The 17,328-nt window shown below is 38.3% G+C and overlaps 2 protein-coding genes across 3 annotated transcripts; both read right to left on the reverse strand.

The window, feature by feature from the left end:
* Nucleotides 1-902: 902 nt before the first annotated feature.
* On the reverse strand, nucleotides 903-8,254 carry timm44 (translocase of inner mitochondrial membrane 44 homolog (yeast)). Its single transcript, XM_067512027.1, has 13 exons — nucleotides 8,151-8,254; nucleotides 7,541-7,645; nucleotides 6,548-6,760; nucleotides 6,373-6,453; nucleotides 6,121-6,270; nucleotides 5,672-5,805; nucleotides 5,200-5,285; nucleotides 4,224-4,316; nucleotides 3,480-3,604; nucleotides 3,167-3,217; nucleotides 2,855-2,944; nucleotides 2,073-2,183; nucleotides 903-1,620 (listed from the first exon to the last, which is right to left on the reverse strand). The coding sequence occupies exons 1-13, from the start codon at nucleotides 8,229-8,231 to the stop codon at nucleotides 1,501-1,503; spliced, it is 1,440 nt and encodes a 479-aa protein (XP_067368128.1). The 5' UTR covers nucleotides 8,232-8,254; the 3' UTR covers nucleotides 903-1,500.
* A 291-nt stretch (nucleotides 8,255-8,545) lies between these two features.
* Nucleotides 8,546-17,317, reverse strand: hnrnpm (heterogeneous nuclear ribonucleoprotein M). 2 transcript variants are annotated; one of them, XM_067512021.1, is made up of 16 exons: nucleotides 17,052-17,317; nucleotides 15,984-16,165; nucleotides 14,379-14,431; nucleotides 13,658-13,665; nucleotides 12,952-13,045; nucleotides 12,613-12,858; nucleotides 12,156-12,309; nucleotides 11,328-11,377; nucleotides 11,177-11,234; nucleotides 10,850-10,963; nucleotides 10,509-10,556; nucleotides 10,351-10,419; nucleotides 10,145-10,246; nucleotides 9,418-10,007; nucleotides 9,263-9,314; nucleotides 8,546-8,980 (listed from the first exon to the last, which is right to left on the reverse strand). In XM_067512021.1, the coding sequence occupies exons 1-16, from the start codon at nucleotides 17,144-17,146 to the stop codon at nucleotides 8,817-8,819; spliced, it is 2,079 nt and encodes a 692-aa protein (XP_067368122.1). In that variant the 5' UTR covers nucleotides 17,147-17,317; the 3' UTR covers nucleotides 8,546-8,816. The 2 variants fall into 2 exon arrangements, with proteins under 2 accessions (XP_067368122.1, XP_067368121.1); XM_067512020.1 differs by lacking the exons at nucleotides 14,379-14,431; nucleotides 15,984-16,165; nucleotides 17,052-17,317 and having other exon boundaries at nucleotides 11,147-11,234; nucleotides 13,658-14,357.
* Nucleotides 17,318-17,328: the final 11 nt, after the last annotated feature.

The following is a 17,328-nucleotide window of genomic DNA, read 5'->3' on the forward strand; positions in this document are numbered from 1 at the left end:
GTGTCTGGATCAGATCTTCTCTTGGTTTGTATATGTCTGACAGGATCTAGCTGACCACAGTCCCAAGCTGGGGGAGCAGTGTGTGTGTGTGTGCATGTATATGTGTGACCTGCGGGGACGCATCCTGAGCGATGAGCGCCACTTTGGGGAGCTGCAAGCTCAGCACAGCTCGGCAAGAGAATCCATCATTGACAACTGTGCTGAAACAGTGGCGCTGCTGTTCATAATATACAGATGCACATACAGTACATATGCAGCACCACACTAAAACTACTATTACACTATTTGCAGGTGTGTTAAGCCTCTCTTCCTTCAGATCAAAAGAAGCTGTAATCCTGTTCAAATTCATGCAACTTGTTGCTCTGCGTTGTTCATTCTGTTACAGGTTGTCTTGCTGCTTTCACTGTGGAAATACAGCTACCTACGGTGTGATTGAACTCTTTTTTCTGCTCTGTATAACCATAATATCTAAAAACATAACTAAAGCACTCAGTACAAATGAAGAGCCGTGACCCCATCTCTGTATTTGATAGTCTTCGTGAAATTTTAACACCTAACTGCAGCTTCTGTTAGAGCAACTGCCAGTGTAAATCCAAATGACTTGTCATATTATAATACATATATATGTATATTATAATATATATTTATAATAATATAATATATATTATTAAATATCTAAATTTACATTCAGTTATATTTTACTAAAAGCAAAAAAATGCTTTAGCTTAGTTGTGGAAGTGTAACTGTAAAACGTCCCCCCAAAGTATAAGTTTTCACAAAGAAAGTATTACAGCAAGCACATCATTCTTAAGGATTTAACATATCCTCAAGATCTAAAGCAAACAATGATTTTCATGGAGTTGAAAATCATTTGATACATTTTTTTTCAAAATGTTTGCTAGTTTGAAAACAGGGGCTATCTTTATTTGTCATAATAAATATAGACTCACAATTTAACAATTACAATGGACAATTATCATACAAAAAGGGATCAAGACAGCACTGATTAGCCGCAGCCTCAAAAATAACGCCTGGAATCAGACAGAAAAAGGTAATAATTAGGCAGAGAAACAGGGCAGACATATCTTGAGAATTTTAGGAGAAATATGAGGTGCTCATTCTATCGTTCTCGTCTTTTGTCATATTCGTAATACTAGAGCTGAACATAAGTTAACTTATTTTTACCTTTCAAGGCCAACAACAGCTGCCCTACACTATACAGGATAATTAAATGGACAACCATGCAGGGACTGCAGACACCACAGTGGATGACAGTAGTTGATACTCTACCACCCTCTAGTGAGAATCTAGTGATAAGCACCAAAAGAAAACAGAGACTGAACATAAAGCCAGAATAGTAAAAAAAAAAAAAAAAAAAAGAGATTGTGAAGCACCACATGTTTTTCAGAGTCCCTCCACATGCTTTCCTTCACCCTTCTTTCTACTCGGCCAGCCCCACAACCTGTTTAGGCACAGTATGTCCTTGAATATCAAAGAGTCTCAGAGGATCTGTTCAGTGCTAGAGGCAGAGATGTCAAGTAGTCTCCAGGCAGCATATGGATTGAGCTCCTCCTGGTCTCGACACAGAGCCCACACATACATCATCCTGAGCACTTTTTCCTGGAGGAGAGAAAACAAATGGGTGCACTTATTCGTAAGTGTTATGTTCTTCTGAATCACTGTAAACGCAAGATGACAAATCCACACTTTAAACATGAAGTAGTGAGCAAGATGCCAATTGTTATCCACAATAATGGTCACATTACTTTTGGGTAGCATCCATCCTCTACCACCCCCACACCACCATACACTGGGCAGATGCATGGACTAAGCAGATATTCTTTACCTCTTCACCAAATTATAGTTTTCCTGAGGTGTAATAATTTATAATCCATTAAGCTTTTGTTGTGGCCCAAACTCTATAACAATCGAAATAGTTCCATTGTCTCTTTACCATTTATTTGGCCATATCTGTGCTTGTTATAATGGTACATAACGGTTTATATTTATGATTTGACCAAATCAAACCTGTGATTTTGTGGTGTGGGCTTTTGTTTTCATGTGTTACTTACAGGATCTCCCTCCACCACCTTTCCTTTCGTGTCTCGAATCACCATGACTAACTGAGCCTGGAACGTGATAATCAACACAGGACCCTGGTCCATCATCTTCCCCATCGCCAACTGAAGAAGTAGATACATGTTTACTTGTATAACGAAACCGACAAATGTGATTTTAAGAATTAAACACAGTCTAAGAGGAGTCAAATACAAAAATACAGAAAAGTAAAAAAAAATGTTTTTGTTTTTTTTTTAAACAATTGACAGCTGCTTGTCACTTTTGAGACATATGGCAACATTGACATTTTCCTGTCTTGGCTGTATAGACTCATTAGTCTTGCATAATTCCAAACTTAACCTCTTAACAACAAACTCTTTTTTTCAATCAAGCCAAAAAAAACTGCTATTACTTAGAAGGGTCCTAATTAGGTGATGGTTAGTGTGGATCTATTTCTAATGTCAGCAAGCAAAGAAAAAAGGAGAGCAAAACAGTACAAAGTCAATTAAAAATAAAATAGTCACACAAGTATTCTCCATTATACTAAACATTTTAAAATTAATTTAATGCACATTGCGTCATTGTGTGTTTGAGTATTGCACTGATTAATTTTGACTGATAAAACTGTGTTAGACAGCTATACGTCAACATTATGGTGCTAGTTTCTTTCAATGAATTGAAATAATATAATCCTACCCACATACCAGTATTAATTGTAAACTAGCAAAGTTTTACTGGGGTGCCTATACACACTCTTCATTATATATCCTGCGTAGTGTAGTCTGCAGTGACTTACATCAATATTATCAATGTCTAGGATCTTAGAGTGGAACTGGAGTCCCATGGCCTTGGCTTGTTGAATTGGGTGTGCAAGCTGGCTGTACGTCTACACACACACATCCAAAATTACATAGAAAATACAAATAACATTATTTCACATATTTCAGATATTCATGACCACACTTCATTAATGGGTGTCTACACAAAGGCAAAATGTGCACAACTGCATTGCTATGTGAGTAGTCTTAACAACTGTCTGCACATGTCAACAAAATGTCCGCTCTGTTTCAGCTAGTCAAAAACTGTTAGTGTGTGAGAAAAGTTGTACCGCTTCATAACACCAGTCCTTTAGTACATCCAGCTCTCCTTGGATCATTGCCTACAGGGTCACAGAACAAACACAAGCTTTAAGACAGGACCACACATCAGGACCTAATAACCTACAATTGTGAGGGTCAACTATTTTTACATTTGTGCTTAATTACTTTTTACTAACAACATATACAGTACAATATAAGGGATGTTTTCTACTTCTACAGTTGGCAAACCCAATAAATTCAAAGTTATACAAAATAAAACCTTTTGACAGAAACTCTGGCTTACCAGAGGTTTTTTAAAACATTGTTTGCAACAAAACATACCTCCAGAACATTTGGAATGATATCTCGTTCACACTGTTTGAGGAAAGAATCTTTGTCAAAGGATGGATCAACCTTCAAAATCTCTGTTAGTACTTCGGACATCTCTGTCTTAGAAAACAGTCCGCCTAAACACACAAGCACATGAACAAGAAACATTTACATGAAAAACAAACAAAAACAAACAAACAAACAAAAATCATAAGAACAGCAGATAAATAAAAGGTTAAAACCAAAGTTCAGCACTACCAAAAAAAAAAAAAAAAAACAACAACAAGGATTTTAGATCATGATGAAAAGAATACATTTAAAAAAAGTTGTGTTTTCCCGCAACTAACCGGAACAGAAGTACAGGCTAAAATTAATTGTTCAGGGGCATGATGTGGATGAGAACTTTTTAAACCATCTGTGAATGTAAAAAAAAGAATTGGTTCCAGTGTGGTCTGTATTTTTTCTTAACTCATGCTGCTGGACTAATAAAACATTCTACTGAAACAAATACTTTGCTCTGTTTACTGTACTTCTATACTATACTATACTTATACTGCCACTTCCATACTTCCCACCTTAACCAAGACTATCATGATAAATTCCATATATCCAATCTCATTTTAGATTATTGTTATCATTTATAATATGAACAATATAAACATTCAGGATTTTAAAATACCTACAGACACAGTAAATGTTACATCAGGATTGGACTTCCCAATATGAATAATGTAATGCAAAGCAGAAGTCCCTTACCTATGATGTCAGTCATCTTATCAGTGACAGCACGAGATGCTCTGATAAAGGCATTGTCACTCTCATCATACTTCATCTTCATCTCAAAAAACCCTGCAGTCAATGTAAGAAAGACAGTGTTTTGAAACCTTAAACCTGCATTCCCTCTATGCATACACAAAATATCACATCAGCAATTAATTTTAATTTCAGAGTACATTAACGTACAAAGGCTGCACATCATATTTCATGTAAAAAAAATTATTCCCCCAAGGCCTACTGGTTAAAAATATGTGAGAAAATAAAAGGCTACAAACTGAGGCTCAGCAAAATGCTGCTTGCATCACTGCTGGGTAACTGGTGGATGACTATGACTCCAATGCATGTCTTCATAAATGGATGTGAGACAGACACACAGACACACACAGACACACACACACACACACACACACACATACACACAAACACACACACACACAGAGTTCACATAAAAACACAAAATGTATATATGTATGTATGTATTTAAATAATAATGACCTTACCTGAATTTTTAACTTAAAAAATGTAATAATAATTGCACAATCTACAATAGTTACAGGCAATTTTTACACCTGTCCAAACACTTAAGTTACACCCATAGCAGTACACTTTCAGTGGGATCAGGAAATAAGTCTTAAAAATTTAAAGGTTATTAAAATGTCTTAATACTTTCCTATATTAAAATGTATCTCACCTCTGCTGTGTAGAACCCCAACAACTGCAGCATCACATACAATGTATTCCACCATATCATATTCACTGCTTTAGAATATAAACCAGGATATTTCCAATTTAATTTAGGACTCAGAGACTTAAATAAAGCCTCAGATTTTACACTAGTTGATTTACAGTGCAGTCACATTTAAGTAGTGGCAAACTTAAAGTTGAAACTTAGCATTATAAAAAATATGTCTTCCTTGACAATGATGTTAAGACACAGAGATCATTTATTCCTTACTGTTGAAGACCACATTGTTGTCTTTGAAGTCTTTCCACTGTTGGTACCACTTTGAGTCTTTGTGGAGCACTACACCCATAGCTTCCCTAAACAACACATAAAATAAAGCTTCAAACTCGTGTTTACATTATGCACCAAGCATCACATTTACCTACAATTCCCTTAAAATGATAAAAAAAAATGCTGTATTGTAACAAACACTGTACATTTTTGGTTTTTAGAAATGTTACTTCAAAGTGATTCACCAGATTGTTGTCTGGCAGCAAACATTACAGAAACATCTCTGCAAATGCCTTCATAATTTTCATGACATTGGATATGGTGTGCAATAACAAATTTTCTTGTTCTAAAAGATTGAACATGTTTTTGTACCTGTGTGTTTGGAGAGACTGAGTTTTCTAGGTTTTTACTTGCTATATTTGAACCTGAGATGCCTTTCCCCTGCTCAGAAGTGCAGAGGGCACTCACGTACTCGTTGGCTTCGAAGACCCTGTCATCACCTGTCCCCTTAGAGGAAAACTCACTCCTCTTCCTGAGTCTTGCTGGAGGTCGATAAGGGCCAGTGTGACCCAGGTCACCAATCTCTTTCTTTACACTTTCCATGCCCTAACAATAAATAAACAGACAAAAAAAAAAGGTTTCAATATGCAACTTATAACATTATAATTTCATTATTTGGCCACCTTAAAAGATGTGCTGGAGAACACCTTACACAGTGGTCCAACTCTCCCATCATCAATAAAAAATATTGTAAAATTAATGCAACACTGGATGGAAAAAAATGTGACACTGCATAAACTCATCAAAATGAAGCCACGGTGAATCCATGCCGTGATCAAAGCTAAAGGCTGTCAAAGGAAATTTACAAGTGCTTGACACTTTCTGTCTAGCTAGTGAAGATGCACCACAGTGACACCGTACCTGAGATATTGCCCTAAATGCGCCACTCTTCCCCAACATCTCTCCACTCCTAGAGACAGTCTCTGCCGAGGTCTTTGCTGTTTTAGCTGCTTCTTCCATACCTTCCTTGATTTTCTTCCCAATTTCTGTTCGACTGACTTCCTCTAACCCCTGTCCTCACACGAAGGGGAGATGCATCAAGTTTAAGAGAAAAATTTGTAACATGACAAAAAAAAGATAGCTGCCCCTGACTGTGTTTTGTATCACATTTACCTCTTTAACCGTCTCAGAAATGGTTCCCAATTTCTTCTTGAGAACTTCAGAGGTCTTCGAAGTTTCAGACTCTATAGTTTTCTAAAAACAGAAAGGTGAGCATTGGTAAAGAAATCCACTAAAGTGTTTCCATTCCACATTATTAAGAAAATAATGCGTGTGACTATATACTAACATATTTCCTTCGAGCTTCTTTCAATGCATCTGATTCCTCCAGTTTTTTGGCCTCTTCCCGGAACTTCCTGATGCTTTCTTTCATTTCCTTATTCTTGTTAAGCTCCTGCTTTAAGTTGTCCAGGAACTCCCCCAGGAAACCTTTTCTGCCACCACCCCTCTCTGCAGAAAAATACCTCACCTGCAGAAAGGGTGACTTGGGCACACTGTATATCTGAAACACAAAAATGAAATTTGATTAATTTACTCCACGCTCGAATAGATCAAGTAACTTATTTTTATTTTGACTTTTTGCTTATGCAGTTCTATCTGCAAGGTAGGTGTCTAACTGATTAAAACTGATAAAAACTACCAAATGCAATTTTTTGAAATCAAGCTGGCATCAGCAGGAAACATAAAAATCTGATTCTCCAAATCTGATTTTCAAAATAATTATTCTCTCTTTAACTCTCTCCATCTGCTGAAAACCAGCCTGATAAAAATTCTTAATGTAAACCAAACTTGGTGGTTTCTTTTTTACTTTTATTTTTGCTGAAGGTCTTTTTTTCCCTGGCCTTTCTGTTTGGGGTATTCAGTCTGATGCCAGAATCTGGAGCTGGCTTTCGGTGAGTTGGCTGAGTCTGGTTGGAAGGAGTAGGAGACCTAAGGCACACGGACTGATACTTATAAGTTACCACTGCTGACTGAAATGGCAAGCCTCTGTACAAAAACCTTGAGAAGGCAATGTCCCTCATTGTACACCTCCAATATTTAGACCACAGGAGCATTTGACAGCATCTCCCAACATAAAGTTATATCTTGGGCATATTTTAATTTAAAAAAGTATCTATATTGTACATTGCTTAGAAAGTACTTAGGTTTGTTAGTGTTGGGAGCATAAACTAACCTAACATGAGGACACTTCTCCACAAAAGACATAGTGGACATATTAACATTGTCCACAGTAGTAACCAGAAAGAGACATGGCAGAAACGGTTTGTGTTTGGTGTTGTACCTGTGAGGAGCTTGTGAGGACGTCACGTATCCTGCAGACATTAGGTCTGTTGTGAAGGAGCAGGTGAGAGGAAGGGAATGCCACCAAACCTCTTCTTACACATGTCTGCAGACAGGCATAAAAAACTTCAGGAAACTGCTGTCAAGCTAACAGCAAACTCTTAACATATGCATAACAGTGTTAAATCCCTCCTGCAAGGAACTATATTTTTCAGATGAAACGTCGGTATGAAACTGAGAATGGCACGTCGCTTGATTTGAAGCAGCATTACAGACTGGTGACCACGTTTGAGGCTCATGAACAGGATACCTATTCATCAGCAGACATGTGAAAACGTCAAACTTCGTACAAAGTAAAATTCTTGCTTAGCTAAAGTTTACTCTGAATACATTTTTAAGCAAAGAAGTCATATCACTGGCACCTTATCTTTACACTAAAAAAGGATAACTTAGCAAGCTGTGGCTAAGCTAGCTAGAGTCATTCTGAAATAGAAAAAAGTGACCTTTACATTTGGGGGGTAACACCGAACGCTCGAAAACATAGTTCAAGCCCGCTTCGTTATTCAGTAGTGTTAAAACGGAGACAATAACAAAACGTTTCAAGAACGCACCTGATAACACTGACACAGGGGGGTCGCCATCTTTAATGTAGTGCCCATGACCTTCTTCCGCATCCACGAGGATGACTTCATACCCGGTACGTCATTTCCTCACGTGAACGTCTAAAATTCCTGAATTATTTAAACTTCTAGACTATAACATGACTGCAACGTCAATTACAGTTGAATTGCACTCTATAGTGCTTTATCAGCCCTAAAACAGACTGCAAATATGACCAGGATAGAACTTTGCTCTTGCAAATGCATTGACTCAAGGTCCTCCTGAAGCTAATGGTTGGCTGGATGGCGGACTCATAGGTATCACAAGAATTCTGAGTGCTTAACATTTGCTGCTTATTCTCCAATATATTGAAATTCAATAATCCAAAGAAAATAATACAAAAGCATTTGAAATACTAAGGTTTATTTATCAAAACTCCTCAAGAACAAAGGCAATGACAGGTGAAGCAGGACAAAATTAAAAGGTTGGTCTCTTAAAAGAAAGAAAGAAACAAAGTACAACTCAGGAACTAAAACACTCATTGTTACAGTATGCCAACTAAAATAACATTTTCACCATTACAAATATCTAATATGAATATGCTAAACGGTGATTCAAATGATGCAGAGCATTTGGACTTTGGGAACTATGAAATGTCAATGCTAACAGACAATAACTTAAGCATTCCTATCAACCCTAACATCAATCTCTCTTCCGTTCAGCCGGTAGCCATTCATGGTCCTGCAGGCACGCTCTACAGTTTCAGGGCTGTCAAAGCGGACGACACCACACCCCTTGGACTTGCCATTCTCCATTTTAATATCAGCATACTGGACCATGCCTGCAGACAGATGAAAGTGAATTGTAACAATGTGTTTGTATATTAAGATGACATCTAACAATCTCCTAAAAAACTGGTTCTTAAATGCATTAAAAGCTTCTGTGATTTGTTAATTCCTTTAGTGGTTTTCTGACCAACTTGAATTATTTTATAACTGGGGATCAAAGGAGCATCCACCAAAGATCAGATTTAAGATTTTATTGCATATTAGAATAGTACCAACTTTTCAGGGAAAGGGGGATTGTATAATAGAAAGTAATTCCTGAAGCTATAAATACTTACCACAGGTACTGAAAGTATCCTTCAGCATCTTCCATGTGAAGTCAAATGGGAGCTAAAACAAACAAACAAAAAAAATGTATTCAAATTTGAATAAAATCTATTCGAGAAGACTGACAAAACAAATGAGATCCAGCTCACAATTCTTAAAAACTCACATTTCTAACAAAGATCTGGCAACCCTTTCTGATATTGCCTCCCCCAGATCCAGGTCCTCCAGCTCCAGCTCCTCCAAAGGAATTACCACCAAATCCACGATCCAGGTCAGCAGAACGATCAAACTGGCCCCCGACACCTCCAGATCCCATTCGGTCCATACCAGAGCTCATGCGGTCAAGGCCACCAGAAGGGAAGCGGTCAAGTCCTCCAGTGGAACCCATGCGATCAAAGCTGCTGGACATTCTGTCAAGCCCAGTGTTGCCCATCCGATCCATATTCATTGGAGAACCAAAGTCTAGGCCAGATCCCATGCGATCCAAACTAGACGGGCCTAGTCGGTCAAACCCAGCTGGTCCGAGGCGATCCATGCTGGAGCTCATGCGGTCCAAGCCAGGTCCCAACCTGTCCATGCTGGGCCCCAGCCGGTCCATTCCCGAGCTCATCCGGTCGAACCCAGAACCCAACCTATCCAGATCAGACACGCGGTCCATCCTGTCCATGCCAAGTCGGTCCATCCCTGCCATGCGGTCCACACTTGCTCCCAGTCGGTCCATTCCAGAGTTCATGCGGTCCATACCCAGGGAGTTTCCTGTAACATTGAATAAACAGGGAAAACAAAGGTATTACAATATAAATAAAAGTTTCATCAATTGTCTTGGCCGAAGTGAGCATTACATCTGATGAGGTTTATCACAGTAATTAGAGGAATTTCCTGAAAATACTAACCCATTCCTCTTTCAAAGGAGTCTCCAAAATTATTGCGAGACATTCCCATTTCATTTCGCCCAAACTCCCTGTCAAAAGCACCACCAATCCCCCGGTCCATCTCTAACAATGCAAGAGATTAAACCATTAGAAATATCTAGCAAAACGTGAAGGTTTTCCACGCTTGCTTTGGAGTGTTTAACAGGTCTCAAAAGAATTCCTCTTACCATTCATTCTGCCCATCCCCGAGGAGCCAAAACGATCCATGTTGTTCATTCCTCCAAAGTTGTCCATTCCTAAAACAGAGGAGACATGTATCTGTAAGTAGGGGATGGAAATCTGATGACTTCATTTCAATAGATTTCTTCCAAGTTCTGGTACATACCTCCTCCCATACGACCTCCCATGTTGCCAAAGCCCATTCCATCCATACCTAAAAATAAAGGTGCGATGATAAATAAGTCGGCTGTTGAAACTTTAGGAGTTTTCACTTAATGTGGAATTATACTTCAGCAGATGCACGAAAACATCAACGATCTACGCAAAGAAGGAAATTATAGGTAACCGTAGGCTACAGGGGGTTTGTTTAACATGATACTACCCCCTTTTCAACACTCATGTCTACCATGCAAGTTTAAAAAACACGTGTGAATGTATCCAAGCATAGGTCATCGTCGATGATTAAGTGCATCAACGGTGAAGTACAATTACACCTACATACATTACCTCCTGGGCCCATGTTGCCCATTCCTCCACCTCCACCACCTCCTCTGTTGAGCTGGGTAGCATCAATGGGCTGACCGCCAGGGCCCAGTCCCAAGCCAACACCACTCAGACCACCTGAATTCAGTTCAATATTTAAATGTGAAAGTGTCATCATTTGTACTGTACTATGAAATATAACTGGACACTAGTTATAATATCCAACTACACACAACACAAAGCATCCCTTCAGGAAAGAATGTGGCTGTAGAAGCAGACCTAGGTCTGATCTCAGCTATTTAGGACAATGCCTGTTTTTACTTTTATTCCAGTGAAACGGTGTGTCCTTACGGGGAAGAGCAGTAGCCCTGTCAGGTGGTCCAAAATCTTTGGGCAGAGACTTCTCATCCTGAAACAGAATTTAAAATCCTGCACTCAGACAACATTCTAAGCTCACCTGATACATTCCAACATACAGTAAAGAAAAGCTGAGGCAACATACCAGTTTGACATGCATGACCCTGTTGAATAACAGCTGCCCATTAAACATAGCTGTGAAACAATTAAGGAAAACATTTTGATAACATCAATACAGCAAAATGTTAGCAAACAGTGCTAGTGAAACCTCAAATTATCTTTGTGTCAGCATTTCTCATATTTAATATTTTCTACTTTTCTGATTCTCTGCAAGTTAATATGGTTTATAAACCAAGTAGTGTCAGATGATAGTTAAAATACAATATTATTCTTGTTATTAGTGGTCCAACAGCTTAGCTGTTAATTTCAATTTACAGTTGGTAATTTACCAGATTGAGCAGCTAACCCAACTTTTGTATAGTGGAGAAAACTGCTTTCAGTAGCAGCTGGTCATTAAGACTCTTTAATCATGTCTATTCTACTATCTTTTTGAATGTTTCTTTATTTGAAGGAACATTTTAAAACTATTGCTACTAAAGTTTTGGTTTTCAAATGCTACTTCTCAATTTAGTTGTAGCCCTTTCATAATCATTTGAAAAAAAAAAAACTAGGAGAGGTTATTCTTTTAATCATAGTATTTGTTAATGAAATTAACACTGGTTGACTGGTGAATGCGTTTCTAACTCATGTGGGGTTATCTTGCCTGGTCAGTTCAACAGACACACTAATGCACACCTGTTCCTGCCACACATCCTCTAATCTAAAATCAAAATGGGTTCTATAGGGGCAGAGGAGGGAACTTCTCCCACTTAGCTAGATCTTAAGCATGCTGTTAAATTGCAGTATAATTTAGATAGTGGTTAATCATTCAGCTTTAACATATAGTTAAGTTATACGTTTTCCAAAAGGATACAGACAGCTTGGACTGCCTCAATGGGCATATCGAATGTTACTGTGCCCATGCCTCTGCTTTTCCCATCTTTGTCCTCCAAAATGTCAGCCCTCACCACAATTCCTGCCATGCTAAACACCTCTTTCAGCTTCTTCCAGCCAACTTTGTAGTCAAGCTGTAGGCACAAAAACATAGCAAATGGTTATTTATATACGCATAGGTAAAGTCAGACTACACTACTCAGTTCAATTAATACAAATAGTTAAATTAAAAGATCCCTAAATTGCTGCACATGAGCCATCTTTTTAAGTGATTAATCTTTAGTGTATAATTAAAAAATATAGACCCATTTAAAAATGTAATTTTAACATGTAGAAATAAAGCATCTGCTCCCTTTTCCTTAAATGTCACTTAATCTCAAACAAGGGTTACAGTTATTTTATGAAAAGATACACACACACACAAAAAAAAGCATTACATTAGCCACAAAGACAGTGCTGCCAATCCTGCCAGCCTGGAGACCATGGATGATTTCAGAGGGAATATTAGGGTTGTTCATCAGGCTTGGAGGAACGTTAACCATGGGGCCATTAGGTCCAGGGCCCATTCGATCTATGTTCATGCGATCCATTCCACCCATCCCCCCCATTCCACCGTGGCCCCCTGGAGGGCCACCACCTTGAGACTTGTTGATTTCCCTTTGAGCAATCACACCATCGGGGTCCTAGCAAAAAGCACAGAGATATGACTTAAACAGCTGTTAAGGAAAACAATTTACAGCAGTTTTCCTAGTGATTCAGACTGTGGGTAGGCCTACCTCTTTTACTTTTAATGGTCGTCCGTTTAGGTTGTGCTTGTTGACCTTTTCCACCGCTTTCTTCATTAGCTCTTCAGTCCTAAACTCAACAACTCTGAAAAGATACACACACCCAGTGTATGAGCCAATGGGAGTTTTGTTGCATTTGCTCTACTTGTGTTTGTTTTTTGTGTGTGTATTGAAAGGTTAGTTAAATTAAGAAGTGCATGTACAAGTGTACCGCTGATTCATCAGTGACTCCACATAACAGCTTTTAAAGTTTTTACCTTTGAAGTTTGCTTAATCAGTTGTCAAGGAAGCAATGTTTTGTTTGAGAAACAAGGTAGTAGTGGAAAGTTAAATGTGTAGCTGTGGAGGTACACTGCTTCTTATTGTGTTGTATGGAATATATTGTTTATCATTAATATTCTCTGTGGAATTACTTTGTTATCAGCTCAAATGTGAAATGTGGAAGTCTTTTATCACACAATGACCTTTGGAGTGGATAATTGTTGGACCACCAGACAGAAGCAAGCCTACCTCTACACCCAGTGAGAACAAGTTAAACTTATTTACTACCCCATCCAAAAAAAAAAAAAAAAAAAAAAAAAAAAAAATTGTTACATTGACCAGGATTGCAACATTCATTTGTCAATTTCAGTGGCATTCTAAATCTAGCAGTGAAAAATCCTAATAAATGGAAATAAATTGAAAGAAGACTACTTACGCACAACCCTTTGTTGATAAAAGCCATCAGCATAGGTGGTACCAAAAGGAGTAGAGGAAAAACTTCATATTAGTAAAAGCAATGGTTATAACAGATGTTTAAAAACATAAAATAAAAAATTTCATGCAGAATCAAAAATACAACATGACACAAGCCTACAGCCTTGGCCATAGCTCTGTGCTTCCATATAAAATTAGACTTAAGAGCTTGACTTTTCCCAGTCACTAACACAATCCAGGCAAGTCTGCTGAATATAAAAAAAGAATATATTTTCCAACATCCACAGGGAAGAAAATCCACAGTGAGTTAGGATTCCCAGTACTATGATATTGGAGGTGACTTCCAGTGAAGCATTTCTACAGAATGAGTAATATTTAACAACCATCTGACAGCCTTGTAACAACCTTTTGCAGACTAGACCCATTTAGTACATGAAGAATTCCAGCAACCAAAAGGGACGTTGTCAGCTACTGCAATCCCACAGGATCGCTATGAAGAAAGCTGAAAGCTTTTTATAAGAGCATCCACCTGCCGAATGGCCTCACATCAGTGCCACAAGCGACACCAAATAAAACACGCCCTGTCATGTCACCATTTCACAAACTCCACCAGATTTCTGAATCTGAACAATTCCCAACAATGAAAATAAAGAAACCAAAGCTGACAAATACAGCTTTGTCTAGGATTATTCATATTTTTATTTGTATGTATTTGCACTTACCCTCGATTTGCCTTCTGCGTCCATTAAGTGTTCCACGTACGTTACCTCACCCACTACAAATCAGATTCCAGAGATGACACACACCAAGGGGAGAGAAGCCGAGAGAACAATGGGGGTTTAGAGCAGAAACACAAATAGGGTGGCCAGTGACAGTGAGCTCAGACTGCCAGACCTGAGCCTTACCCCAGCACCTCAGCAGCGGCAAGATATGGTACAGGTCTACAAAAAGCAAGCTTGGGTCATATAAATAAAATACTTCTTAGCTTGTCCTTGTTAGACTTCTCCTGAAGCACCAAAAGCAATAGACTGAGGACAACAACTGTTGACATTGCCATCAGCATTCCTATTTGAAAATAATGAACACCACCTTCTACATGCAGCTAATTAATCAAGTAAGTTGTCAAGCACTGTTCAATCTCAGCCCATTTCATTGCAAACTGCACATACTTTAAACAAATGTCGCCATTTAAACCTCAGGCTAATGCATCAATACATTTGCCCATCAGCTGAGCCATAGAGAAAAACCTACAGCTAGAAAACTAACCATAATGAAGCTCTTAGGGGACAGAAACTTCTCTATCTACAAACATATTTGTTAAGTGGAGATATTCCTGGAACGCACAATCAGAATTTTTATTTCACATTGACCAACAAAGCTTTCGTTTCAGATAATATCTGTTCAGTGAGTGACCAAACCTCTAAAGACAAGGATCGTGCATAAGAAGTTGCTTCATTTTGTAGACCTGTACCCCAAAGAAATCCCCAAATGCATAGCTGCCTTTGGCAAAACCGGGAGATCTGCTGAGAAAAAATTGCTTGTCAAGGTCACACCTAAAAAAAGAGAATGCAGTTTAACTCCAGTCAGTTGTCATAGAACAAATACCAGAAACTCCCACTGAAACAGGATTGTATCCTTAACACATGCTTTATCTTGAGTAATTGCCAAATCAATGCATTGATTATGATTCATCTAAGACTTCCAATACCCCGTAACTAAACAACTACTTTCAAATGACTTAACAGCACATTAAAAACCACATTGTACATGTCAGAAAACTTTCAGCTAATAGCTGCTGAAGTTCAAAGTTGCTGCATCACAGATTACACTTGACATGTCTCAAAAATATTGACCAATAAAGAAATCATGGAAGCCCGGGCTTTCCTATGTTATGTTTCAAGTGAGAGCAAGCTATTCCTTGTTCCTAGAAAAATTCATTACATTGAGGCAATTTACCGAATATTTTTTGTATATTTCTGGAGAATGCCTATCATTGTGCCACTCATGATCCCAAGCCATTGCATATTCACATTACTGCACCAGCTTTACAACCTTTACAAAAACCTCAAAAGGTTTAAGTAATCCCAATGGATAATGTTTAATCTAACACCCAGGTACACAGCACTAGTGCAATCTGCAGCAACTCTTTAGTTGACGGACCTCATCCAAAACCTTTATTCCTAATGACTCACAAGAAATCTCAAGCAATATTGTAGAACGTATGAGCCTGCAAAAAAATTTATCAAAAGCCATGCAGTGGTCAAATAAAATGACCCAGAATGTTTGTCACATATAAATCTGACTGAATCACTTATCCTGTCACCTACCTTTTTCTTTCATCAGATCTTTCAGGGCTTGCCATTTCACATCATAAGGGATGTTGCTGACAAAAACCCGGTATCTTTTGTTTGCATTTCCATAGGGTTCATAGCGTCCACCTCCACCTCTTTTCTGGGGCCTCTCCTTTCTGCTTGAATTGGGCTCATGCTTGGCTTTCCCATTTACTTCTCTGTGCGAGCAAAAAAAATAAAAAAATAGCCGGTTAAACAAGTAATATTAAGGCAAACATACTTAAAAGAATACGCTTTCAAGCAGGTTTACAAATGCGCAGATTCAAACATGATTAATAGATTAGACGCCAGTGATTGAGAAGACACAATAAGTAGGCATTAGTAAATTCTATAAACCATGAATGCTAACACATAACACTGACTACACTATTATTTTTTAGGAGTTATGTGGGCCGAAGCCAAAATAAGACTAACAATAAGCCCACTGCCCGGTTCAATAATGAGCATTAAAAACTTCTTTGTAAATGTCCACAAAGGATAGGAAACCATCTAAGTTCCTGTGCTACTCAGAAACAACCAAGTTATAAAGAACATGGTATTAACCTGTAAGAATAACATTTAAACAGCTACAATAGGTTAAAATTGAATGATGATCTACAATGGCTTGCAATCAAGACAAATGTTCTTAGGCCGCATGGCAAGGCCGCACATCAGAAGGCCTGTATTAACTTACATTTTTTAATGTTGATTATTAGCCATCTCAAGTCAAATTGCAAATAAAAGGAAATGGGAAATAATAGTACTTTTAATAAATAACTTTATTTAGCTGTTGGATTGCTTTGCATTGCGGTAAAATGGAGGGGTTCCTGTAAATAGACGGGCCCAAAACATAGGCCATCCAACATTAAGGTGGAAAACGCATGCCTTTGCAAAATACCAAAACACTTCGGTTGATAAATGCATAACTCCTTCTTAATGCCGTGACTATTGCAACGTTTTTATCTAATAAAGACTGATCTGAAGCACAACTTTACCTTAGATCAAAGAAAACTTCACGCTAACTAGCTAAGCTAACGCTAGCACAACCCAACAAAAGAATCCTACCCCTGCTGCGGCTGTTGCGCTGTTGTCGTCGGCGGAGGCGGCTGCTGCTGCTGGGCTGCTTTCTCGGTGGCATTTTCGACCTGTTCGTTAGACATCTTCTTGGGTAGATTTTGTCTTGCTAAATAAAACAGCTTAAAACGAACTTAATTTGTTTATATAAACAATTAAACAGGTTTCAAAGGTAAGCGTAACACTAGTCTGCAGACCACTGCTGCGACACCAACTAACGAAAATGGCGGAGAAAGCCGTCTATCACCCAGAGCAATGAATGCTGGGA

Source organism: Channa argus, chromosome 8 (genome assembly GCF_033026475.1).
Source record: "Channa argus isolate prfri chromosome 8, Channa argus male v1.0, whole genome shotgun sequence".
Lineage (NCBI taxonomy): Eukaryota > Metazoa > Chordata > Actinopteri > Anabantiformes > Channidae > Channa > Channa argus.

Coding starts and splice junctions, on each gene's coding strand:
- timm44 (XM_067512027.1), bottom strand. CDS start 8,231: ATGAAGTCATCCTCGTGGATGCGGAAGAAGGTCATGGGCACTACATTA. Junction 5,806..6,120: donor CATTTAGGGCAATATCTCAG/GTACGGTGTCAC, acceptor ATTTATTGTTAG/GGCATGGAAAGTGTAAAGAA. Junction 1,621..2,072: donor AGGTGGTGGAGGGAGATCCT/GTAAGTAACACA, acceptor TCTCTCCTCCAG/GAAAAAGTGCTCAGGATGAT.
- hnrnpm (XM_067512021.1), bottom strand. CDS start 17,146: ATGTCTAACGAACAGGTCGAAAATGCCACCGAGAAAGCAGCCCAGCAG. Junction 14,432..15,983: donor AGATCTGATGAAAGAAAAAG/GTAGGTGACAGG, acceptor TCTGATTTGTAG/TGGGTGAGGTAACGTACGTG. Junction 10,420..10,508: donor GGGAGGTCGTATGGGAGGAG/GTATGTACCAGA, acceptor CCTCTGTTTTAG/GAATGGACAACTTTGGAGGA.